General features: G+C 57.6%; 1 protein-coding gene across 3 annotated transcripts in view; it reads right to left on the reverse strand.

Moving 5' to 3' along the window:
• Positions 1-4,483: 4,483 nt before the first annotated feature.
• The window catches only part of ADAMTS2 (ADAM metallopeptidase with thrombospondin type 1 motif 2), a 234,129-nt gene continuing 212,803 nt past the window's right edge, over positions 4,484-25,809 (reverse strand). For 2 of the 3 annotated variants that reach the window (XM_062188545.1, XM_062188543.1), the window contains exons 12-22: positions 24,788-24,963; positions 23,858-23,991; positions 20,557-20,680; positions 19,269-19,349; positions 17,609-17,775; positions 16,516-16,675; positions 15,089-15,221; positions 14,072-14,279; positions 11,882-12,011; positions 11,422-11,508; positions 4,484-4,959 (exon numbers count right to left, since the gene is read on the reverse strand). In XM_062188545.1, coding sequence (XP_062044529.1) covers positions 4,502-4,959; positions 11,422-11,508; positions 11,882-12,011; positions 14,072-14,279; positions 15,089-15,221; positions 16,516-16,675; positions 17,609-17,775; positions 19,269-19,349; positions 20,557-20,680; positions 23,858-23,991; positions 24,788-24,963 — 1,858 coding nt within the window. In that variant the 3' untranslated portion in view covers positions 4,484-4,501. The remainder of the gene's footprint in view (positions 4,960-11,421; positions 11,509-11,881; positions 12,012-14,071; positions 14,280-15,088; positions 15,222-16,515; positions 16,676-17,608; positions 17,776-19,268; positions 19,350-20,556; positions 20,681-23,857; positions 23,992-24,787; positions 24,964-25,809) is intronic. The other variant, XM_062188544.1, reaches the window with a different exon arrangement.

Genomic DNA, 25,809 nt, shown 5'->3' on the forward strand with positions numbered 1-25,809 from the left:
ACTAAATGACTGTTAATGACTTAGAAAAGTGTATTGAACTTGACAGTGCTTACATTGAAGAATAAAGTTTATATTTTATTTGTATCTTAATGATTTCTTCATGAGTGTTTTGAAGCCACCTCATATTCCAAAACCCAACAAATTATGCACCTAAACATGTACTGTTTGTTGCATGTTTATTATATCTCAAAACTGTGTGCGTTTGTACATCTTTGCCTTTTTATTTCATAATTTATTTGTCCACGATGAAATGAAATGTGAGAGTTTGAGAGCGCTGCTCTAAGACTTTGCCTTGTTTGAAAAGGTTCAACTTGAGAGTAATAACATTTTGATAGGTCGAGACTGCATGTTGAAATTTCTTGAAGACTTACTAAAGGAGAAGCAGTATGCAGCTTCAAAGCTAAGGGCAGGTTGAAGTGGGATGGAAAAGCACTCGCTCTAGAGGAAGGCAAGAAAGAGAAGAGCACAGAGCAGTCAGGACCGATGGAGACCAGCAGAAGAGCCGTGAACTAGGTGGTCCAACTAACAGATCAAAAATGTTAGACTAATGTGCCAAAAAAGTATGTTCACAAGGTACAGGTAGGACACATAGAACATAGAAAAGTTGAAAGTAAAGGAGTAGAAATTATTATCCTGGGACAGCTCACCAAAAGAAAGCCTAACTGTCAGAGGGAAGCCTCAAGACAAACTATTTCTGGAAATCAAATTGGCCAACTCATAAAGGTAAAAGAATGATGTCATCAAGAAGGTGAGAGCTATTGGGAATCTCTCTGCTTTTCAACTACGGCCTCAAAATAGTAAAACAGCTCATTTTTCAATGGCGGGGAAAACAGAGGAAGCTTGAGTAGAAATAGGAGAAACAGTGGAATATCAACAATCAGTGGGAGTAAGCAACACAAACTTCTGTCAAGTTATCAGAACGAGAAGACAAAAAAATCAAGAAGCAAAATATTTGAAAACAATCTAACAGGCACGTGGAGAATCCGTTGCATGTTGTTTAAAAGCACCTGTGGAATACTCACAGGAGGGTCTTAGCAGAAGGCTCTTCCTTGTCCACCTCCCGCCTCCCCCAACACCTGGTCCTATCAGGGCGCCACGGAGAATGCTGCTCTCTCCACATACAGTGTACTGATTACAGATTGGATGACCAAGTTTAGCAAATAAAAATATAAGTCTCTCAGTTAAACTTGAATTCCAGAGAAGGAATTTTTTAGTATAAGTAAGCCCCGTTTTTTTATGTGGCAAAAGTGTTCATTGTTCCTCTGAAATACAAATATAACTCAGCCTCTAGTATTTTTTCCTGGAAACCTAATCCTAGGAGGGAAGGGCTGTGATGGGGGTGGGGAGGGTGGGACAGGGAGGAGGGGAGGCGATGCGTGCAGTCTCCATCTCTATCCTGAACATAAGGTGCAGCTGGGGGCTCTAGGCTAAGATCTGTCGCTTGGGGAAGTGACTGTGTGGGATGCTGGGAGATAAAACAGAGCCTCTGGGTGCCTCTTGCCCTCCTGGCTGGAGCAGCCACGGCCGGCAGGCACTCCCCAGTGCTGCCTAAGGAAGGCTGTATAGCCTCAGGTTTGTGGCCAAGCTCAGGCTGGGGGGAGGGGCGTGTGTAGGCAAAGGAACAAACACAGACGTGAGTTGCAAAACAGACATTTTAACTTTAATAACTTATCAAAGTAAGGCGTCAGATTTCACTACACAGAACAAAAAGGTATTTATGCTGTTACCAGTTAAGCTAGAGTTTTGTGGTTTGAGTTCAGCACCTCAATTCAGCATAGCGGCCACCTGTCGCACAAGAGTAAACAGCCCTGATGCTTCAGCTGACACAGACACTGCTGTTGAGCACCATTTCTACACTCAAACAAAAACTCTGAAGATACAAACGAAAGGCTAATACAGGAAATACCAGGAGGGCTAGGTCCCAGAAATCCACCACAGTCTGCGTAAGTGACTCAGGCACCGCGTCGGGGTGTGCGTCAGGGTGTCCCGTGCATCCAACAGCCTAGGTCTCAACCCAGTCCTAGAAACCCCAGCTGGAAGACGTCCTCCTGCCCCCACCCCCGCGCCTGCCCCCCCACCGAACCCTCAGACCCAGCAGCTGCTTATGAACATGCAGGCCTGTTCCATGCCACTTCTCCAAGCGGCCCTGCGCTCCCAGGGAGAATTGCAGCTCCCCAGAGCCCAGCAAACACAGAGACCCCTGGGGACCACCAAGCTCCAGGGAACCCTGTGACTCCCTGGCCCAAGGCACTGGGGATAGTGTGTGTGGCCACAGCCACACTGGCCTCCAGTTCCCAAAAGGCATCTTTGTCTCTTCAACCAAGGCAAAGTGGTTACCTAGGGGATGTCCCACCTGGGGCCATCCCCACGAAGCCCTGGCTACCTGGATCTGGAGAGGAGTGTTCCCATCCCCTCTCTGGCTAGCACTTGCCCCAAGCTTCCTCTATATTCCAGGACAGACCTGCACAAGCGGTGTCCAGTCTTTCAGGCTGTGAGTAGCACCACGAAAGAGGACAAGCGTGGGCTCTGTGCCCCGGTTCTAAAATGGCAGGATTGCAGAAGCACCTTAAAGCAGGGGAGAGATTCAAAAAGGTTTCCTCCAGGTGGTTGGGAGACACTGGCACGTGGAAAAGTGACCGCAGTGTACAGGCAGGTGTGGGCAGTGGTGGCTGAGGGACGAGACGGGCTGGCCGGAGGAGGAGGACATGGGGAAGGCAGTTATCATCCAGTCGGGACATTCAGCATCGTCCCAGATACCACTCTAGCTGGTTCCTACACCCTTCGTGTGGTTCTCAGATCCCGCACACGGACACACCCACACATGCGGATTCAGACAAGTGTATTCAGCACCTCAAAGCTCAATAGAAAGTGGCCATTATATTATCCTGAGCCTCAGTGTTCCCATCCATCTAATGGGGACGTAACAAGGAAGACTTCTGGAAGATCTATGATCGGTGAGAACGCAAAGCCTCTAGACCTTTGCCCCAACATGGAAAGCTTAAGAATTATTTGTCAGTTTGCCCGGTTTCGGAGCTCAGGGGCTCCTAGGGCTTGTAATCTGGGGGAGTTAAACTGCATGTTTGCAAGATATCAGCGAGGCCAGAGGTAAAATTAGCCCCCTCCCTCCCGGTCCCCACCCCTGCTGCCTTCCTCCTACAGCTCCCATCCGTATCTTGCTCACAGAGCACCGTTCTTCGGACAACAGAGATGTTCAAGTTTGAAAGAGCAATAGATGAAGCAAGCCCTGCCTGCCTCCTGTGGGATGCAGGAACTGCCGAGATGGAGGTAGGGCGGGGGCAGGGGTGCAGGTGAGACAGGGAGCACACCTGCGCCCACAGAGCCCAGGATCTGCAGGCCTTTGGCTTGGTGCCTGGTCGCAGCACACCAGCCCCTCTGGGAAGGGAGAGCCACACACCTTAGACTATTTGTGGGGTTTTCCCAACAGAGCATGCCCCCCCATCCTTCTGATACACGTAGGGAGGGAGGGACCGAGGCCAGGCTCACTAGAGAACACAGGGTCTCACACCAGCAAGTGGGAGGTGGCCAGCAAGGCCCACCAAGGCCAAGGGCGAGGAGGCCCAGGGCTGCTCCCTGTTCCAATCTGTCCTCAAGTCCCCAGTTTCAGGGCTCGCGTTGCTTTCTTGAGAAGAAATAGCCCACAAATGTGGTACAGTGGGAGTACCAGATGGGTCAGGTCACCTTTCCTAAGTCCTTCAGTAATGAACAAAACAGCCAAGACGGAGACCAGAGGCTGCCGCCTCGCGGCTCTAGATGCTTAGAGACTCCAAGATTTTCTGAAAATATTTTCAGTTGGCCTTTCAAGATTGAGAGTCTGCCCGTGTCAATCTAGACTGCTTCTGAAAAAGCACATCATTCGGCAAGGCCAGGGTTAGGGGAGAAGAGAGACACACACTTCATGTAGCAGCAATGGCCATAGCTCGCGATATGAGTGTGGCTCTAGGCAGGCCACCGTCCCTAACTGCCATAACACTCCTCCTGCCTCCCCCTACCCCCGGCCCTTAACATTCACAACCTCTACTCCATTGTACTCATCTTGGTGATTGGCTGCTTGTAAATAAATCACCATTTCTCCCAGGTGTCGCCATGGGGCTGAGCATTGGAGGTTGGAAGCAAGTGTCCCATGTCACCACCAGGAAAGGAGATCGTCAATCACAGCTCAGCGACTTTAGAGTCAATTTCTTTCTCTGAGTCCCGCATCTGCCCTCCCCTCGCGCACTGACAGAGGCTGGGAACCACCACCCTCCTCTCCATGCACCCCCAACAACCTCTGCAGGAGCTCAGCAATCCCTGGGCTGGGAAACACACTCTAACCTGGGTACCACGTGCCCACGCCTGTACGTCCGGTCATCCTCCCTTTCTGTTTCCTCAACCTTTGTGGTCAGGAGGTTTGACTTCATCTCCACGACACAGGACTGGCTATCCCATGGAGTATCTCTACAAGCAAGAACAAAAATGCGATGGATGCTATCTTTCCATTTTATTAGAACTTTCCGAGCATCTCTTTCTTCCGGATCTCGTCAATGAGCTCCTGGATCCTTCGGTTCCTGGTCTTTTCATACGGGCTCGGGCGTCGAGGGATTCGGTTGGGCGGCTGGGCTTCCTCCTCCAGGCCGTGGGTTTTGTACGGTGCATCGACAGCATTGGCTTCTGGCTGATCCTCAGTGGCGCTGGTACCAGAGGCATTGAGAGGGGCCTCCGACGGGGTGACTGGTGCAGGTGGCAGCTCTGTGAGCACCGTGGGTGACGGGAGGGTAGGCATGAACACCTCGATCTCATTGTGCTTCCCGGGCGGTGGCTCTGGCCTGCCATCCACAGTGCTGAGGTTTTTGTACAGGTCGCAGGATTTGCAACACAGCTTGTTGTAGCCTGGGATGGAGCAGTAGCGAGACAAGACTTCCATCTTACAGAACATTGACTTGTCGCCTTGGCAGTGGCCTTCTGAAAGACACAAGTGGGACAAATAACCAAAGGACAAGAGAAGGGGTGGGGGCGGGGGCTCTGTTCCCCCACAGAGTGCAGCTTGCAAGAGGAGGTGAGTGACAGAGCCCAGAGATAGCACAGAGGCAGGTGAGCTGATGCAGAAGGTGTGGGTGGGTGGGACAGCAGCCAGGGAGTCCCCCCTGGAGCCCTGCCCCCGCCCCTCTCTAGTGCCGCCAGGGAGGCCCAGCCCAATCCAGATCTTTCCTCAAGGTTGGAGACAGACGCACGAGGTCAGTTTGTTCTTACAGAACGACTCCAGCTCACTGTAAAGAAAGGTACCTGGCCAAATCGTCACCATCGACACCCCCACAGGGAACCCCATGGCCTCGTGTGCTGCCCAGTGCCCCATGGAGCACACAGCCTTACTGCCCGCTTACACATTCTGCGCCCTTGCCCACGGTCCAGTCACCTCCAAGGCCATAGCTGTCTCTTAGACGTCCTTGAACGTGTCCACACTCCTCTGTCTCTCCCCCTTCTATCCCTGCCTTTTGGCCTTTCTCCCTTCTCATCCTGCCATCCTACTCCCCTCGCTGTGCTGCTTGCAAACTGAAGGCGTGACCCTGTCACCCTCCTCCCTCAAACTCCTGCATCGCCTGCCATTGCTTTCAGAGCCAGACTCCCACTCTGCGCTGTGCTCCCTGTGGCCACAGGGCCTTTGCACCTGCAGGGCTCCTCTTCCACCCCCTCTCCAACCCTGCTTCCTCCAAATGCCTCCTCTCATCCTTCAGGTTCAGCTGAAAGACATCTTCCTTGGGCCGGCTTTGCCTGACCACTGCAGGAGATGAGACCCGCCCCCTACCCCAGCGTGTGGTCTCACAGTGCCCTGTCTTCCCAGCACTTTGTCCCCCAAAGGCAAGTGTCTGATATGTTCATTCTCTTGACAGCTCCCGGGGCAGAGCCCCAGGCCAAGCCCAGTGAATGAAAGCATGCAGAAAGGGGCAAATATGAAACCACGGACGTGAGTAGCTGAGGGTGTCCAAGCCCAAGAGAGCCAGGATTTCAAAACAGCAAAAGATACAGACAAGGAGACAGCACAGAGGCACAACAGCCCCAGCGTGGGCCCAGCTTTGGCTCTGAGCTTCTAAGTTGCCAAAATCAGCGGGATGCTGAACTGGCTGCAGGAGCCACCGTGAGAAGAAGACAAACACAGAGCGGCCGCCCAGAGAAAGCCCGCGTCTTCCTAACACCGAGGCCACGAAAGATGCCCATGCCGCTGGGGGGCCCGGAGCCAGCCGCCTGCAGAGCGGTGACCCCAGGAGCCAGATGCGAAGCTGACTCAGACCCCTGGGCAGCAGCGCAGAGCTGGGAGGCGGCTTCCCTCGGGTGCAAGCCTCACACCCATGCCCAGGGTATGATTCGGAGACAAAGCTGTTGTTTAAAGCTGGGGTGGAGGGGACGTGACCCCCCTCCCCCGCCCTCTCCTTCTGCAGTAGCAGAGCCACACGTGCCACAAACATCTGCTCACAGCCCTGTGCGACACCCCAGACGCTTCTGATAACAGTTGGGGGCGGCCTCCTCCCCGTGGCTGGGACATGGAAAAGGAGCCAAGCCCAGTGGATCCAAGCTGGGATGGTGCCATCCAGTAACGCCCTCTCTGCCCTTTGTGCCTGTTCCCGCCTATGAATAACAAGACTGGTATTACTTGTCCCTCCCACCTGAGACACCGGAAGAACACGGATCACATCCACCTGGGACAGGGCGTGGCCAGCTGAGGTCCCGTGGGCCAACCTGCACCTGCTTGTCTGGATAAGCCTTCACTGGGACACAGCCAGTCCACTCATGGCAGCACCTGTGGTTGCTGTCTCGACACAGCAGCAGAATCAAGCAGCCATGTCAGAAGACCACTTGGGCACCGATGTGTAAAATGTTTATGAGCTGGCTAGTGCCGCGGCTCACTTGGCTAATCCTCAGCCTGCGGCGCCGGCACCCCAGGTTCTAGTCTGGTCGGGGCGCCGGCTTCTGTACCGGTTGTTCCCCTTCCAGGCCAGCTCTCTGCTGTGGCCTGGGAATGCAGTGGAGGATGGCCCAAGTCCTTGGGCCCTGCACCCGCATGGCAGACCAGGAGAAGCACCTGGCTCCTGGCTTCAGATTGGCGTAGCTCTGGCCGTATCGGCCATTTGGGGGGTGAACCAACGGAAGGAAAACCTTTCTCTCTCTCTCTCTCTCTCACTAACTCTGCCTGGCAAAAAAAAAAAAAAAATGTTTATGAGCTGGCCCTTCACTGAGGAGGTTGGCCGAGCCCTGTCTGAGGATCACAGCGGGACACAAGGAAGGCGCTGAGTGAATGTCCCCATTCGGCTGCCGCACCACAGGCGGGGCTGCCTCCTCCCATCAGCTTTACTGCACGGGACTCCTTCCGGGGCACTCAGCCCGTCCCTCTCAGGGAGTGCATGAGTGAAGGGAAGCCCACCGGCTGAGAGCTTGGCTACGCTAATATCAGCGGGGGGAAATTCTGAAATTCAGTTGGCTCGCTGTATCTACAGGTTCTGCATCGAGATATTCAACAACCACAGATGGGAAATAACTGGGGAAAAAACAGCACTGGTACTGAACAGGTACCGATTTTTTTCCTGTCGTGATGCCCTAAACAATGCAGCATAGCACCTATCTTCGTGGCCTTTCCATCGTATTAGGGGTTATTAGGGGTTATTAGGGGTTCTGCGTCATCTAGCGGTGATTTAGAGTACACAGGAGGATTGTAGGGTCCATGCAAACCCTCCTGTGTCTTGCATAATGGACAGACTCTGGTGTCTGTAGGGGTCCCGGATCCAAACCCCTCCCTGTGGACACAGGGGCAGCTGTGCTCCCCACCAACTATGCCTGAAAACTCCATGGCAGGGATCATGGAATGCTTATTATTTATGGGGGGGGGGGGGAGAGAGAGCACCATCCGCTGGCTCATTCCCCAAATGCCCACCACAGCTGGAGTGGTCCAGGCCAAAGCCAGGAGCTGAGAGCTCAATCCAGGTCCCCAACATGAGTGGCAGGGACCCAGCCACTTGAGCCACCACTGCTGTCTCCCAGGGTCCACATTAGTAGGAAGCTGGAGTCAGGAGTCACAGCCAGGAATCAAACACTGAGGTTCTCTGACAACCAGGAAGCTAAGCCCCCGCCCCTGGCGGTGTCTCTGATGTGGTTTCACTGACCAGAAAGCCCCAACAGGAATACAATGCACACCGCACCTCCAAAGGGCTGGACCATGGTGTCTGCCTTTACGATACTCGATCTACAGCTGTAGTCGCTTCCCACAGCTTTGCCCCCTAGTGAACCGCAACAGACACGGGGAGTAAACACGCTTTCCCTAAATGAAAGTCGTCGGGCTGCTCCCACAATCTTGGCAATCTCTGAATACCAGCGTGGCTCAGGAGGCACCGAGCAGCGTCCCTGAACTTCACTCCCTTCTTAACTGCACACTGATTTTTGAAGGCAACTTGATACCGCTACCATTTATGGAAAACAAGTGCAGTATATAAAAGTAACCCTAAACATGAACACCAAGAAAGATTTTAAGTCCACTTTCAAGTCAAATATTACTTCCTGAAATCCTGGGGAGGCAGAGCTCTGAGTTGGAGACAGACCAGCAGGTGTGAGAGAGCTGCTGAGACTGGCACCAGCGGGGGCTCCCCCAGGCCCCCACCAAGGCTGTCCGGGTCAAGAGAATTAGGAAGAGACCATTCTGTGCTCTCCCTAAATCATCCCCATCCCTCTCACTTTGGCAAATGTTGGGGTGCCCACTGTTTCATTCTGTGTACCCCCATGGTAGTCTGGATGTCCCTTGGGCAGCCAGGCGTCTGCTCAAGCCACTGCCTGGGGGATGTTGCATGGGGAAATGACTCCTGACTCATCGCCAGGAGAGAAGACTGAGCGGGATGCAGGCTGGCACACGCCGTTTTCTCTGGAGCTCCCTGCTTCCCTCCAGCTATGGCGCCTTCCATTCACGACCAGAATTCTGGGCAGCTGAACCTGCCCCGGCTGCAGGGACCCCTACAGCTGGGGCCTGTGCCCAGAAGCCGTTTCCATGCTGCCAGATGGCTCCATGCCCTTCTTTCTCACGGCTACTCCATGCTTCCTTACCCTTCCTGGCACAGCCGGGTCAGCAAGGTAGCAAAATAGGCAGGTCTGGGGACCACTGAGGCCAGAGCTCAGGAGACGCGGTGGGCAGCCCTAAGCATGCACAACACACAGACTCACTCACACTTGCACACGCAGACACACAGGCAGTGGACAGGCAGTGGACAGGCAGTGCCCAGAGACAGCCAGTGCCGCCCTGCCCTTCTCTCAACTTGCTATCCTGGGGCTAGCCCAACCCCTTACGAGGGTTCCCTGAATAGGAAGCCCAAGGCTGACAACTGTGCCAGGAGCTGGGGCCAAGGTCTGGAGCCCACACTTTCCCTCCAGCAGAGCGGGTCCCAAAGACAAAAAGCCATCTGACTTGCTGTTCCCGACCCCAGGGGACCCACACAGCCCTGCAAGGTCTCCTTCTGCCTGGGCCAACCCAGACTCAGAACCACGTGGAGCCTGCAGGGGCCGCTGTCTTATTTCCAAAAGTACCTGCGCAGGTGCACATACCCCCGAACGCCTACGGTGGGCAGTGACGGCTTCTGAGGCAGAACCCGGATAATCAGCGCCACACGGTCGGCCGTGACGGCAAACAGAAGGAGCCATCGGCTTGCCAAGCCCAAGCACCCAGTTTCACTGAACGTTTATTGAGTTTATTTGTGAGATGCATGACAGGAAGTCTTTCCATCACCAGTAAGAAGAAAGGATCATTTTCACAGTCACTTTGGCACACGCTAACGTGGTCTCATTAGAAAAGAAACAGAAAAGCAACAACAATGGAACCTATGGAACACGTCATTAAATACATACAAAACACTAATAAAATATCCCTGATAAACCAAAGTGCATATAGACAGAGAGCACGATGCCCCGACCCAACTGCACCTGCGCAGCCACGCGGGTCACTCACATTGCCTCGTCAAAGTTGGGAGTTAACAGTCGTGAGGATTAGTAGTAGGCGGTTACACACCGATTATTTACATAACAGTAATTAGTGCCGGAGGGGTTGGCGGCGGCGGCGGTGGCGGGGTCCAGCGGGACGCGGGATTACACGAAGGTGGCAGGGGGCCCCCGGGGGCGGGAGTGCTACATTGGTCACGGCTAAGGGCCCAGGTGTGTCACCCTCTGGGTGTAAGGCCTCGCTGTTGGAACCCTCCAGGGAGGCTCCACGCAACAGTCAGCGCCGACTGGCCAGGTGGGCAGCAGCGTAGGACCCCCCTCCCCGCGAAGACGGACTGAGGAGCGCGCCTGAGTCTCGGGCGCGGGCGCGCATGCGCAGCGTGCACCGCGGCCGGCGCTCGGATCTTACCCTCGGCAAGAGGTGGGCGAATTGGACCGGCTTCCCCTACACCTTCCCTGCCTGCCTCCTACCCTCTGAAGCTGGAGTTAGCAGCCCATTCTGTTATCCTTCAACTTTAAGGCATTTTCTACATAGTTTTTTTCTAAGCAAAAAAGCAATAAAAATTGAGGTAATTCTGTAGTTGTTCACACTGGTAGGTGAGGCACAGCCACAGCAGACAACTTCTCTCTCTCAACCTTGGGGTCAGGGTCATGTGCACACAACGAGGAGAGGCCATCGGAGCAAATGGACAGAGAATGGAAGCAGTGCTGTGTCCCCGATGTCCCACTGGAGGGACAGGTCCCCAACGCCTCCTCTGTTGGACCCGGACCCCTGAGAGGACAGGGCACAGGGGCAGGGCTGTGTAAGTTAGACGCAAGGGCCGGACGGAAGCAGGCCATGGTTTCACAAGTCAGAGGGACACACTCAGCAAAGGGACAGCAGCAGCAGCAACAGCAGTGGCAGCCGGGAAGGCCCTGACACCGCCGGAAGCTCGGGGCTGGGTCACCGTCACCCGGCACGGTGAGGAAAAAACAACGTACGCCCCAGAGCCCCCTCTGGCCTCGCCTCCGTGGCGGGCGGGCGGCATCTGCAAGGGGGGCGGGGCGGGCTTCCCCTTGGACTTCCGGCCAGCAGCTTCAGCCTGGAGGGATGTGGCCCCACGAGGCGGTCACACGGCGGCGAAGTGGTCACATTCGCACTTGGGCCTCTGGCCCCTCCAGCACCACGACGGATCTTTGCCCCTTTACAAGCCATCGCCAATCAGGTCCCGGGCCCCCAGACAAGAGGCCAGGGCCCCAGGCCATGCCTCTGCCAGGCTGGCCCTGGCTCGCAGCCGGAGGCACAAGCTCCGCGGGAGAACGCCGAGCACACAGGCCCGGGAGCAAAGGATTCACCCGAGAGAGCTCAAGGAGGTCAGGGCAGCTTCCCAGAGAGAGAGAGGAGGGGAGCCCAAGGCAAGCTCCACAGGGCGCAGGGCATGCACTGGAGGGCAGAGGCAGAGTTATAAACGGGCCGGTTACTTGAGATCTTCGGCACGGGCGCGTCCCCGTCCTGACGGGACAGCCACTGAACCACGTAGCTCTTCTTGGAGGGGTCCGAGATGTTTCCTGGAGAGAAGAGAGAGGCTGCTGGGGCAACCAAGCTGGAACCCTGTCCTCCCTCTCCCAGGCAGAGCAGCTCCACAGCTCCCTGGCATCCTGGGGAGGGGACACCCCTGGGGACAAAGCAGCCCCAGCTGCCCTGCCCACGCCCAGCTCACGCCACTCCTCTAGGCCTTGCTGTCTCCCTTACACCTTGCTCTGCACGCATCTCCACCCCATGGCTCCAGCCCTGAGCTTAGACAACAGAGCAGCACAGTGGGAATGAGAAACCCCGCCTGCCTCCCAGCTGGGCAGGTGCACCTGACACATGTTCCCCCCCCCCCCCTCCCCCTCGCCCTCTGCTGCTGCCTGCTGGAGGCCAGGGGCCATCGATTCTTACGTGGACAGGGGCCGAGCCTGCAGATTCTGGCTGTCTCTGGCCGCTCCTCCCGGCAGATGCCAAAGCTGTCATCTGGGGTGCGGCAGAGCACCGGCCGCTCCTGGGTGCCGTTGCCACAGGTCACGGAGCACTGCAGGGGAGAATCACTGGTCAGGGTTTACCTCCCATGTGGGATCCCGTGGCCTGGAAGAGCTGGAGGAGCCCAGGACCGCACCCTGCATGTGCCACACGGAGGCAGTGTGGGCCCTGGGGCAGAGTGAGGGTCCGAACTTGCCCTACTCTCAGCGGCCACCCATCTCCTGGGGCTCCAAAGACGGGATGTACAGGTCAGTCTCTGAGCTACTGTGAGTTAAACACAAATGTGCAGTGCCTGCATGGGACCTGGTACTTCTGTGTTCTCAAGGAGGGCCCTGCCTCTTGCTACAGTTTGAAGATGGTTTTGGGGTATCCCCCAAGGGTCATGTGCACTGTGGTGATGTAAGGTGGTTGTACCTTTAAAAGGTGAGGCTTATTGGGAAGTCACTGCTGGCCCCTCCCCATCTCTCTACTGCTTCCTGGTCTGGTCATGTGATTGCTCCACCTTGCGCATGCTCAGGCCCTCACCAAAGTCAAGCTAATGCCGGCACCCAGCCCTTGAGCTTCGATTACTGTGGACTTATACCTCTTTTCTGGATTTCGTGTTGTGGCACAGCGGGTTAAGCCGCCACCTGTAACACAGGTATCCCATATGGCAAGTTTGAGTCCTTGCTGCCCCACTTTCAGGCCAGCTCCGTGCTAGTGTGTGGTGGGGGGAAAGCAGAACAATATGGCCCAAGTACCTGGGCCACTGCCATCCACACAGGAGACGCAGATGGTAACTCCAGGCTCCTGGCTTTGGTCTAGTACAGCCCTGGCTGTTACGGCCATTTGTGGAGTGAACCACAGGATAGAACACTCTCCCTCCCTCTTTAACAACCTTTTAGATAAAGATACATTTTTAAAAAAATTCTTTTCTTTATAAAGTGCACAGCCTTGGGTTAGTGGAAAATGGACTAAAATTTGATCAAAATGTTAAAGTCATATGTTTCAAATAGAGCCATCTATAAAACATATCTATATATAAACAATAAAACTTGTAAATGTGTAGTGTGCAAAAAATAAAACTATTGAAATAATGCATTTTCTTAAAAAAAAGTTTGTGGATGGAATTTTTGGTGTAAAAGTTCAGAAATCCATGCACGCGTTTTGCATAACATGAATTTTGCGTGACCTTTTTGAAGCCTCTTGTACATATCGCCTGCTGTAGGAGGCCAGAGGCCCCCGGGGAGCTGCTGTGTGCTGGGGGCTGTTGGGAGATCTCTGACCAAGCCCAGGAGATGCCCTGCCTTTTCTTCAGGCTCAGAGGCTCCACCAAGAGCGCCCTCACTCACCACAGCCGCTCCGCCTCGCCATGCTGGGAACGGGCCACAGGTGTGGGAAGGGCAGACGCAGGCTGGGCTGCTCACGCCCTGCACAGTCCCGAGAAAGGCCTGTTCTCAGGACCGGCCCCTGGGCAGTTCCTGGGCAGGGAAGGGCCTTGCTTTTGCAGTTTGTCCTGGAGGTTATACCAGCAAGGCGATTTTCATGGCAATCCCCTGCTTTCCCTCTGGGGCCAGGGCGGGGGGCTGGAGGTGGGGCATCACACAGGCCGACCCCTAACAAAAACCCCAGACTCCCAGGTTCCACCCATGACGTCATACCTGACTGCTGCAAGAATGACAAGGGCTCTTCAGAAAGTAAAAGGGAAATGGAACTTAAAGTATGAGTTAATTTTGGTGCACCCAACGTCTGAGTGTAAGTTGTAGCAGATCGCAGGGCCCAAGGCTGGCCTTGGGGACCCCCAGTGCGTTGGTGGTCAGCGCTGGCTGGCGTGGCCTTGGCCGAAGCTCAGTCCCAGCCTCCGTCCAGAGCATACCTCTAGCCCATCCGCTCACCCTCATTACTCTTGCCAGCCCTTCCCCCTTCTCATCTCCCTTCCTGCGGGCGTGGCTGGCCTTCTGAGACCGGGGCCCGGTTCTCAGGGGCCCTAAACACTGGATTGCACCCTCAGTTTCCTGGGATTCCAGACCCCAGTAGCACCCAGGAGCCTTCCCCAGCGCAGTGACCACACACATTCTTCATGCTGCCCACTGGTGCACTGAGCCCCATGGGACACGGCCTGCAGTGGCTTACCTGGGACCAGGGACCAGCACGCCACCGACCAGGGCACAGCTCACGGTTGCAGGCGCGGCGGCTCTCGGGCCGGTTGTCGTTGCAGTGTTTGGTGTGCACAGAGCGTGTGGTGTTGTTGTGCAGCGGCTGGACACAGCGCACGGGGCGCACCTGCATGCCTGTCCGCCCGCAGCTCTGACTGCACGGCTCCCATTCACCTGTGACCCACCTGCCGGGGGCAGAGCAGGCCGGGTCAGTTGCCCCCTGGGCTGCAGCCTAGGTGGACACAGACCAGAGAGAGGGTGGCCCGATTTCCTGCCATGCACGCCTCTCCTCTTGCTGCAAAGCTGCCAGCCGCCCAGGCTTGACAGAGGAGGCACTACGGCCCCAGATCCTTTGGAGGATGTCTCAAGGGTGCCTGCCACTGGGAGACCCAGGGGACACGGGGCTGCTGTGGAGAAGGCAGAGCTAAGGGGCTCTGACAACCTCCCACACCTCCTCAGACCCCTGGCCCTGGCCCAGAGCCTCAGCTGCTGCTGCTATCACAAGCCCTCTGGACAGAGCTGGAGAGCAGCCTGTCTCTCTCTGCACAGCCCTGCCTCTCCGCATAGCTCTGTCTCCGCACCTGCCTTCAGCATACCTCCCACCTACCTACTTACCAAGCAGGGCCCTGCCAAGGGAGCCTGGGCCCAGAAATGCAGCCCGACCAAGCCTCAGGGTCTGAGGAGCAAAGCTGCTGCTTAGGGACCATCTTACACGGCACTGGAGCCAGGCTGGTCTTGCGCGGCCTCAGTTTCCCCGCAAATGTCATTTCTAAGTTGCACATTACTGTTTCAGCTTAGCAGATCTGAAGCTGCGCTGTACCATCCAAGACCCCAGAAAGCCCATCAAGTGCCTTGGGAGGGTCAGGTCTGGAACCTGGGGCTCCACATCCCGTATGGCCTTTCCCGGGAGGCCCAGCGGCCTCTGGCCTCTTTCCCCCAAGGAGGACCCTGGGCCAGGCTGGGGGATGCCTCCAGGGCAGCTGCGGGCACTCACACGGGCTGGGAGCACTCCTGCTGGTTGCAAGCCCTGCGGATGGGCTTGGGTTTCACGAGGGCGTGGCAGAAGCCCCGGTGCACCATCTTGTGGTCCAGCCTCCGGCGGCAGCCATACTTGGTGAACTGGGACCCTGAAGACAGAGAACTGGTTGGGGACTCAGAGGGGTACCTCTGAGGGGGCACAGAGGAGAGAGCTCCACAAAGAGCCAACCCCCCCCTTTTCCTCCCTGCCCTTATGATGATGTACAGGGTCAGGCAGCTGGAAGAGGAGACCCTGGCCACTCCCCTGCTCTCTGGCTTCATGCCGGCTAAGACAGGATGTACCTTCCCCCAACCCTTCACCAGGGGCCAGGGCTTGGCAGGAGGCTGCAGCCACTCAGCATGGAGCACAGGGCCTGAGCCCCTCCCACTGCAGCTCACAGAACAACTCCCAGTAGGGGGGCACCTCTTCTCCTGGGATCCGAGACCACAGCTGGGACCCTTGCCACTGTCACAGCAGGGGCAGGGGTGCTGTGGGCATCTCATGGGCAGATACTTGGGGTGTTGCTCAACATCGATGTCACCAGCCCCCACAGCAGGAAAGAAGAGCCGCAATGTCAGTGGTCTGGGTGTCTGGAGCTGGCCCCGGAGTGGGCGGGGCTGGCACTGGTTGGTAGAAGGCGCCAAGAGGATGGTGAGGAGGCATGAGCCCTCCAGGTTCACCAAGGGAAGTTTGCTTTTGACTCCAAAAGCAGAGGGGGCTGTTCAGGTCTGGAGTGGACAGGTGGACACACAGGGCCCCGGGGGGCTGGGAAGATAACAGCGGACAGGTTCCCGAGACAAGGGGTCAGCAACAAGATGTGCCTGGGAGATTCAGGCAGGGATGGGATGGGTGCTGGGCCCACAGGTGCTATCTCATGGAGGAGGACTCTTCCATCTGCCTGTGTTGGGGAGTGGGCCCCCATCCCTTGGTGAGCACCTCCTTGTCCTCCAGTGGTGGGACCCTGCACCCTCCTACTCACCCGGTCCCCCAAAGCCGCGAGGAGCTCCCTGTGCGTCTGGACCTCCTATTCCCACCCAAGCAGCAACTCAGGTCGTGGCCAGCTGGGGCCCCTCTGCATTGGCCCTGCCCCAGGAAGGTCTGGGAAGCTTTTTGGAATGAACTGGAGGGTGGGACCTCTCGGGGTGTCTCCATCCTCAACCTCCTGCCAGGCCGCGTTTGCCCTGATACCTGCCCACTGCCCCTCCCAGCTCAGGTGGAAGTCACTGCCATGGGCCATCCTCCCTGGCCATGGCAGCCAGTCTTCTTGTAGCTGGCACATGGCCTCAGCTTGACAGTCAGAGAGCACTGACGGGTCAGGAAGCCCCCGCCCCGGCCCCAGGGCTGCCGCTCCCACCGCAGGCGTACCCCCTGCTCCTCCTCCGGTGGACGCCTGAACATCTCACCTCCGCCACAGGGCTTGGAGCACGGAGACCACTTCTTGAGGGCCCACTCGTAGCCCATGGAGTCCTCTTCCAGGACGTTGTTGTCATCCACATTGAGCGAGTCCTCATGGATCATGTACTTGTATGTCAGCGAGACGCGGGCGTCTCCCTCCGGGATCACCTGCACTCCCCCCAAACCCCCCAGGTCAGCTGTGAGTGCCCTCTGAGGCAGCTGGTTCAGCAACCTGAGCTCCAGGCTGGGTCCTGCTGAGCCTCGGGTCAGGACAGTTTTATCAACCAACCAGTCAGCGTCATCTTGTTTCGTGAGTGCAGACCCTTTGCTCAATGCCCACTGGTGACGCATTGACATTGAACTTGGTCGGCAGTGGAGTAACTGGTGCCTGTGAGACACCGGTGCCAGTGAGACACACCACAGTCTGCTCGGACTCAGGGCCACAAGGCAGCACCTTGGCACCTGAGTGGCCGCTTGCAACAGGAAAGTCACCCCTCACCAAAGCACACAAACACGCAACTTTGGGACCCTAAGCAGACTGCCTGAAGGGTGCTTGTTGCCTGGTGGGAACTGCAGCAGGAAGACGGAGCAGCAGGTGGATGCACCACACCTGCAGGTGCCTGGCAGCAGACTCAACACCTGCTCCCCAGGTACAAGAAACACACCTGGAACGCCAGGGTCTGAGCAATTAAACCCAACCTCAGGGAGCTTCCGCACAGGTAAGGGACTGGCACCTCCTCTGTAGTGTTTGAATTGTGTCACAAAATACGTGACTTTCATATTTACTTGCAGCTACATTTTAAAAACTGGTTGTAAACTCAAGCCCACTCAGGACTCCACCACCCAGGAGGTCTGGGTCAAGTGCAGCCCACATGATGTCACGCCCCGGGGGCAGGGCAGGGTTTCAATGTGAGAGCACATCAGGGACACGCCTGACGGAGGCCAGCGTGGATGTCACCGGGGTGGGAAACCAACCCCTCAGAAAGCAGACCCTGAGGGCACCCAAGGCGCTGTGCAGGACCTGGAGCTCCGGCTCCTGCATGGGCCCACGTCTGGTCCTCGCTGTGGACCTCAGCACTCCCAGCACCCTCACCAACTCACCAGCACGGTGATGGCGCCACGTAGGGGGCCCATGGTCTGCAGTGTCTCCCGGCCATCCTCGTCCCTGTACTCCCACTCCACACCCATGGCAATGAAGGTTTTGGAATTGGGGTCCACGTCATTTTCTTCATTTAAGATGAACTTGCCCGTCTCCAGGTTCTTGACGGCTGAGAATGGCAAAGAGAGATCCCCCACCCCCACCCCCACCATGTCACCCAAGTGCTGGGCCCAGGTCCACAGTTTGCTGGGCAGAGGAAGGGGGGTGGGCATGGGAGAATTGGGGGATCAGGAGGAGTAGAGCCCCAGTCTTCCTGGATGCCCTTGGCCAGGGCCTGCCCCTGGGCAGTGACAGCCCGCATGGCGTTGGGAGCCCAGCCCCACCCTGAGGCTCCAAGGGGATTGCAATGCCCTCTTTGTCAGCCCGTCCATCCACACACGTGTCCTTCTGTGCAGTCCAGCACTCTGCCCAGGCCTTGCCCCCGGCCACATTCCCCCATCCTCCTTGGAGCACTCAGTGGGCGCCTAGGGACCCTGGGGCCGGCTGGCCAGGTGCACCTGCTGGACATGAGGGTAGGGGCCTGCCAGGGCAGAGGGATTTCCTGCCACGGTGCTGAGCAGACATCCAGTGGGAAAGGCAGGGCCCCCATCAGAAACTGCGGCCCCACCCACTCTCCACTGACTGTCGAGGGGCTGGCCTGACTGGCGAGGCCCCTCCAGCCACTGGGCACACTCACTGGCTGTCTAGCGGCCATGCTCCGTGCAGTGTGGGGGCTGTGGGGGGTCAGGGTGTGCAAGGGGAGCCCCTGCCCCCACAATCTGTGTGGGCCCCGCTGCGGCCCAAGCCTTCCCACTTCTTCCCAGCATGCCTCCCTTGGTGGGAGCTGGCTTCCGGCAGAGTGCCTTTTTGTTGGAGAACTGACTTCCGCTTTACCTTCTATGGAAGGCGAGTGGTACTGCTTTTGCCTTTAGGGTAGTGATAGAAAGTTTCCTCTTAAAATAAGTCAGAAAAAACTGAGTGTTGACAGTTGGCAGAGTATTTGCTGCACTCTGAGGGGTGGAAAGGCTGGGGGTGCCAGACCATGCAGTTTGGGGGCCCCTGGCCAAGGAGCAGGGATAAGAGTGGGGCCAGGACTGGGGCAGGAGACTCCCCCCTCCCCCACCCCCAGTGGTCATCACTGCTCACTTTGGCCCTGTGGTTCTTCAGAAATAGGTCTGGGAGCCCTTGGTGGGGGGCATGGCTGTGGAGACCCCGCTGAGGGTCAGGGTGGCCTGGGAATGTACCGCCTCCCAGGCGGAGCTGGTGGGACTGGCAGAGTTGTTGAAACAGAGAGATGGGATCTTTTGAATTTCAAATGAAACTAGTGGAACATATGCAGTACAGCGTGAGGCCCTCCACAAGCTGGCCCCTGTGCCCTCAGGTTGGTGAGTGTGCTATACGGAGCTCCCCATACCTCCCCACCTTGGCCTTGAGACCAGGGATCTGGGAGGGACCAAACCCAGCATCGCCAAGGCAGAGGGCCACAGGAAAGGCGGGCCAGCAGGTGGCACTGCAGTCATGCTTCCCAGCGAGGGCTGCATCACCCAGGTGATCCCCACACTCCGCTCACCCCAGAAGAGCCAGGTGTTGTGCAGGCTGAGCTGTCCAGGCCCTGAGACTCACCCAGGTGGTGGCTGGTGGCATCTGCCTCCTGGATGAGCAGGTGTCTGGCTCCCACGGGGATCTCAAACATCTTGATGTAACCTTTGTTTGGATGTAGGAAGATAGGGACCAGTGAGAAGGCAGGCGGCATGCGCAGGGGCCTCACCATCGAAGGCCCTTCCACTGCAGGCTTTGCCCGCCTACCCGGGGAGGGGCCGGAGGGACAGTGACAGTGACCTGGGTTGCGCCATAGCCCTTCTGCTCATCTTCAATTCCCAGACACCCCATCAGCCCCCTCCACTGGAAACCACCTGCGGACGGTCCAGCCCGAGTCCCTCCTGAGTGTGACTCTGAGGCCCTAGGCACCCCGCTTGGCCTGTGTGGACTCTCAGCTGCTTCCTCTGCAAATATCATCAGACACCCCCTCTCTGGTGGGGCTGTGGCAAGGCCAGCCCCCAGCCCCTGACTTAAAAGGCCTACCCAGACCACGTATTTGCTCCACGGGGGCAAACCAAAGTGGCTTCTCCCCATTTCAGAGGCGGGCTGACTGAGGCCTGGAGAGATGCAGCCAGCAGGTGCTGGCCTGCCCAGAGGGCGGAAGCTGGGCTTGGGTGTGGTGTGTGCCTGTGTCCCCAGGGGCTGCGGTGCTGGGAGCTGTCTCCAGTGTGGTAGTGCTGAAGTGGTGGGGCTTGGTGGGAGGGGGGTCAGGTCCTAGGGGGCTCTGGAGAGTGGGTTTTCAGGAAGTGGTGCCGCCTGTGTGCTTGGCCCCTTCCCCACGATAGCGCCCCCCTGTCCATCTGCCCTCCTGTGGTGTCCTGGCCAGGGCACAGTGCCATGTGGTCTGGGCCCTCTGGTGGCTGCCTAAGCCACAGCTCAGTAAAGCTCACTCACACAGTGCCCAGCCCCGGGCAGAGGCTCACCCAGAGCCTGCCTCCCTGGAACCCGTGGCCCCCAGCCCCAACCAGAGGTCCTGCTTCCAGGCCACAGGTGGAACTGCACTACCCAGGCAGGACTGCTGATGGCCAGTGGGGACCAAGACAGCCAGGCAGCTGGGCAAATCTGGAGGGCTGGGGGGGAGGCGCCCTCTGCAGGTCGACCTCTAATAAAGACGCCTGCCCTGTCACCTGGGCTCCCTTCTCCCTCTCCCTCACCACTCCCCCTTCCCCCACCAAGAGGCTCAAGCTGTCTCTGACTTAGGCTTCCTCCTGCACCTGCCCTTCCCAGGGTCCCACCGCCAGCAGGGCAGAGCGCCGAGGACGCTGGAGGCCCCCCACCCCAACACAGGCCCAGGCAGCAGGACAGGACTCACCGTGCCTCTTGGGGGAGCGCGTGAACGTGCCCTTGACCACCTTGCACCGAGTGTTGTCCCCACCACACACGCCGCACTTGTCCTCTTGCTTGCTGGAGCCGATCACCCCGTCACAGCCCACTTTCTGCAGGGGGAGGGAAGGTGAGCGGCCCACATGCCCCCTCCTCACCCAGGGGCCCTGGCACCTGCTGCCCCAACGGCCCATGGCCAGGAAAGGAAGCCAGGCTTTGGAGCGAGACAGAGCCGCATGCCTCGCCTGTGGGCAAGCTGTGTGCTGTCGCTGGGAAGTGTAACCTGAAAGGTAGCACGGCGCAGCCCAAGGGGCCACTGTCCTCAGATGGTGCCAGCAGGGCGCAGCAGGCCCCGGGGGACACCCCTGCTCTGCGGCTGTTCCTGGCCCTGCTCCTTCACACGGCCCTCTCTCAGGGGTGTCCACACAGCATGCGCCAGAGACAGCCCCTCCAGGGCACCCACCCAAGGCTTACTCCCCGTCTGTCTTAGAGGGGGTGTGGGCACTTGGGGCACTCCTCTGCTCCAGGCCACCTGGTGGAGGTAATAGCACAATGGAGTTGATTTCCCATGATCCTGGCAGTGCCTCTGCCCCGAGTCACAGAAGCTCCCTAGGGCGGAGCCCCCGCTTGTCACTGGCTGAAGCTGCTGCCCCAGGATGCTTCCATATAGATGCCCAGACTGACCTTTCTGGAGCTCAGCAGGCACAACCTCTCCTTTGGGCTGGGCTGCTCCCACTGGCCACCCCAGAGTGCACAACAGCATCACAGATTTCCCTCTTCGCCCTGGCTGCCAGGAAGCTCAGAACTAATTCTCCCTTAAAACTTTTCTACCCCAACTTGGAGGGACTCACTTCCTCTCTTCTGCATGTTTATTTCTAATGTTGGTCTGACATCGCTGGCAGGAGCCTCTAGACCCTGAAAAGGTGAAAAGCAGTTGCCCTGTGAGGGCTGAAGTATGTGATCATTGGTTTTAGGCTTTTTGATGCATTTCTGAAAGTGAGCAGAGTTTAAAGAAATCGGTACAAAAAACATGCTCGTGTTTCTTTGTATGGTTCCAGAGAAAACTGTTATCTATCTATCCCATCCTCGGCAAGTCCCCGACTGTGACGGGGGGTTCAGCATCCAGCATCATAGCATCACGCACCTGGCCTCAGGCAGGCAGTGACACCCCGCAGACAAGGCTTCGAAGGCCAGGTCCTCCTAATGGCCGGCTGTGTCTTACCTGGGATCCTTACGGAGCTAACGGCACAGAGAGCGGCTCAGGCGGGGGACAGCCCCATACCCCCGCTGCCCACCATCACAGGGCCCAGAGGAGGCTGACAGCTCAGGTTCCGCTTCCACCCGGTGGAGACGCCATGGTGGCCACAGGTAACGTCCCGTGGGCAGGGGTAGGCAGCTGCTGAGCAAGGCTTCCCCTATCCTGTCTGAGGCAGTCCTCTCACTGAGAGCGGGGCTCAGGTCAGCTCAGCTCAGCGCCCTGTTGTAGTGCGGTTTTCAGACGGCATCTGGAAAGGTGCGTTCTTATGCTCCCAGGGCGTGGCCCCTGCCCCTGCACGTGGCCTCAGGCTGCGTGCTTGTCTTCTGAGCCACTGCCATGTGTGCCGAGCATGGGTGCAGGGCCGTGGGTCTCTGCCCCGCTGCATCGTGGCCGTAACCTTCCATGCAGTGCTGCAATCTTCACCTTCCGGATGCATTCTCTTTCCTTTCACTGTGACTTTTTTTAAAAGTTTTATGTATTTATTTGAAAGTCAGAGTTACAGACAGAGAGAGGAAGAGATGGAGAGAGAGGTCTTCCATCCACTGGTTCACTCCCCAAGTGGCCACAACAGCCAGGGCTGCGCCAATCCGAAGCCTGTGCCAGGAGATTCTCCCTGGTCTCCCACATGGGAGCAGGGGCCCAAGGACTTGGGCCATCTTCCACTGCTTTCCCAGGCCATAGCAGAGAGCTAGATCGGAAGTGGAGCAGCTGGGACTCGAACTGGTGTCCATATGGGATGCTGACATGGCAGGTGGCGGCTTTACCTACGATGCCGCAGTGCCGTTCCCTCATTGTGACTTTAATCGCACACCTTTGTGGCGGACAGTGTAGGAATTTGATAGCCAGATGCCATGTGCATTGGTCAAAGTCACTGGGGTTGGAAGACTCCCAGGGCCCATTTGGCTATTGCTGTTCTGTTTTTACCAGAGAGGAATTTCACATTCACCGGTGCCGTCAGAACAGAGACAGTCCGTGTCCTTAATGCCCATCCTTGGTGTGTTTTAAGCCTCTCTTTTCTGTCTCCTTTCTTTTCTTTCGCAATATGATCCCATGCACACAGAAATCATGCAAAATTTAGCTACCTGCTTTTATCCCTTCAAAACTCACCATTAGTTAATAGGCTATCTGACCCAGTCTTCTTTTGTTGTTAAGGTTAGGGGTGAAGTTGCAGCCACGTCCCCTGGAGACCAGTGAGCTAGCTAGCGCAGTTCTCCCAGCAGGCAGCTCCCCAGGTCTGACACCGTCTACAGCTGTTTCTACTGCTAAAGGCGCCCCCTGCTGACGGCCTGCGATCTTGTTTAGTTTTCCCGGTCCTGTCCTATAACTCCCCACGATTGGTCAGCTGAAAATTCTTCCCAGGGGAGCAACATAGCTTTGATGTGCAAAGCACCACCCCCAGTGTGAAGCCTGAACACCCCCTTTATCTGCCTCCCACACTCCCAGCCTGTTTCTCCTGCCCTCTGCCATGCCAGGCCCAGGCACTGACACAGAGTCCGCCGCTTCTGAAGCCCAGAGTTGGCTGGCGTCATTTCAAAGGAGCCAACCGCAGCCGTCAGTCAGCTTTGCCTTGCTTTTCCGGAGGAGACCCCAATACAGGCCGTGGCCCCGGCTCCCCACCCCGTCCTCTGCCTCCAGCGCCTCCGCCTGCTTCCCCGCGTGGCCCCATCCCGAGAAAGGTAAGGAATAAATCCCCGCATCGTCACTCAGTCCCCTCCGTAAAGTGAGAACAAGGCACCGTCTGCATCCGCTTTTGAGAATTTGGTCGCAGGATCGGAGTCTACTGCGGGGGTCAGGACTTCCGGGCAGGCGCAACCTGAACCCAGCCCCCCACCACACCCCTCCCCCCTTAGGAGTTCCAACAAATTCACACTCCCGGGCTGGATCCTAGGCACCTGAGACCCTGGCATGGGGAAGCGGGTCTGCCTGGCTCCGCCTGCCCTTTCCAACACCTGCTCACTCTGCATGCTCCCAAGATAACCCGGAGCAGGGGGAGGCGGCCCCCAGGAAGCGGAGCCGGGGACGCGGCACTCACCCTGCAGTCCCCGCGCACGCAGAGGCTGAAGGCGTCCTTGTAGGAGCAGCGTGTGCCGTCGTGCACCATGCGCTTCATGGACACCACCTCCCCGGTCTCCTTGGACTCGCAGTACAGGTGACAGCGCTCCTTGGCTGGGAGGCGGAAGGCAGGGCGTCAGCCGGGAGCGCGGGAGCACCGCTCCCATTCCCGCTGGCTCCCTGGGTTCATGCGAGGGGAGCCCTCCCGCAAGGAGGGAACCCCAGGAGGCTTTTCTTAGGAGACCCCCTCCTCCCTGCCGCCCCGTCGCATCCTGCACTCCAGGACGGGTGACGGCCACCAACTTCCTAGCTTTGTCCCCTGGACAGGAGCCTTTGGTCCTGATGCCCTGCCCTGGACTGAGGGAGCGCTCCTTCCCTGCGGCGGGCGGACCTCCAGCCCTGAACTGGCACGGAGAGCAACGACCGGAAGTGGTAGGGCAGGCGCACCTGCCTGCGCACCTGCCTCCTCCCCTGCCCCGCGCTTGGGGAAAAGCAGACACTACTCCAAGTTCCATCCCCCAGGCCGGGGACCGAAATGGAATGTCACGTCTGATGTCTTCCTTATGGGAAGACGTCTCTGTTAGCAGAGGGATCCCGGCGTCCGTGGATCCTCGCAGCTCTGTGTGGCTGAAGCTGCTTTGAACGCGTCTTTCTGACACCTGCAACTCAGAGTCCTGCCTAACAGGGCAGATCCTTTGGCCGGGTCAGCTCCGCCTCATCCCTGGCTGACCTAGCACTGCAACCCCGGGCTCGTCCACCAGATGGCGATGGCGGACGCCAGCGCCTGTCCCCAGCCATCCCGGCCCTGCAGGATATTCTGGCTCCTTTCTTCGCGCAGCCCTGTCGCCTTCCCTCACCCCCACACAGCCCTCCAGGCCCTTGTGCTGAACCCCGCCGCCCCCAGCCTCACCATCCCGGTGCTCGTGGGGTAGCCAGTGGTGCTGGCCGTCACCGTGCTCGAAGTACATGTCCCACTGGCGGCACTGCTCCTCGCGGAAGTCGGCCAGGGAATCAGGGCAGTCCTGGGGGTTGCACAGCTGGAAGTCGTAGGCAAGGCCTGAGCAGGTGCGGCCACCGTTGGCAGGGCTGGGGGAGAAAGCAAAGGCCCTGCTGCTGGGAGCCACGTGGCCCAGCCCTGGCTGTTGCTGGCATTTGGGTGGTGAACCAGCAAATGGGAGATCCCTCTCTCTCTGCCTGCCTGCCTTTCAAACAAATATTAACTCAAGGGCCTCCTTCCAGCCTGGGCTCCTGCAGAGGAGGGCAGCCTGGGGCCTCCAGACAGGAAGGAGTGAGCAGGGGCAGGGGAGCCACACCAGCCCTGAGACCCCCTCCCACATCCCGCTAGGCGGAGAGGAACTTGACCTCTGCTATGCTTTGGTCCCCAAGCTCATGTTGGGATTTCACCTGAAGTCATAAATTCAGTGGGGTGGAAACTTCTTGCAGTTATGGTTTTAGAAGCAGGGCTCAGTGAGTTGGGGGTGATGAGCCCTCTGAAAGAGGCTTGGGGCAGGGCCTCTCCGCTTCCCGGCTTGCCAAGGGTCCCCTCCTCTACCCTCCACTGCCGTCTCCTGCCCTCACCAGATGCCAAACCAGTGAGGCAGGCCATGCTGGGGTTTCAACCTCCAAACGGTGAGTTAGCCAATAGACCTTTTCTCTTCATAAAATGAGCAGCCCCAGGAACACAGGTGTACTACTGAACAGCCAACTGCCAGAGCCCCTGTCCCCAGCAACGACTGCCTGCCACGGGCTCAGAGCCTGACCGGAGTGGGAGAACAGGGGAACTGCTGCAGAGGGCGGAGCCTGTGTCCACCACAGCTGCATGTATGGTGCTCAGCTTAGAAGATGGAACTCTGTTTTATTTTATGTGAGATTCCCAAATTTTAATATTTTTATATAAACTGGTCTTTAAAACACTAGACAGGTGAGAGAGAG

This window comes from Lepus europaeus, chromosome 4 (genome assembly GCF_033115175.1).
Source record: "Lepus europaeus isolate LE1 chromosome 4, mLepTim1.pri, whole genome shotgun sequence".
NCBI classification, from domain to species: Eukaryota; Metazoa; Chordata; class Mammalia; order Lagomorpha; family Leporidae; genus Lepus; species Lepus europaeus.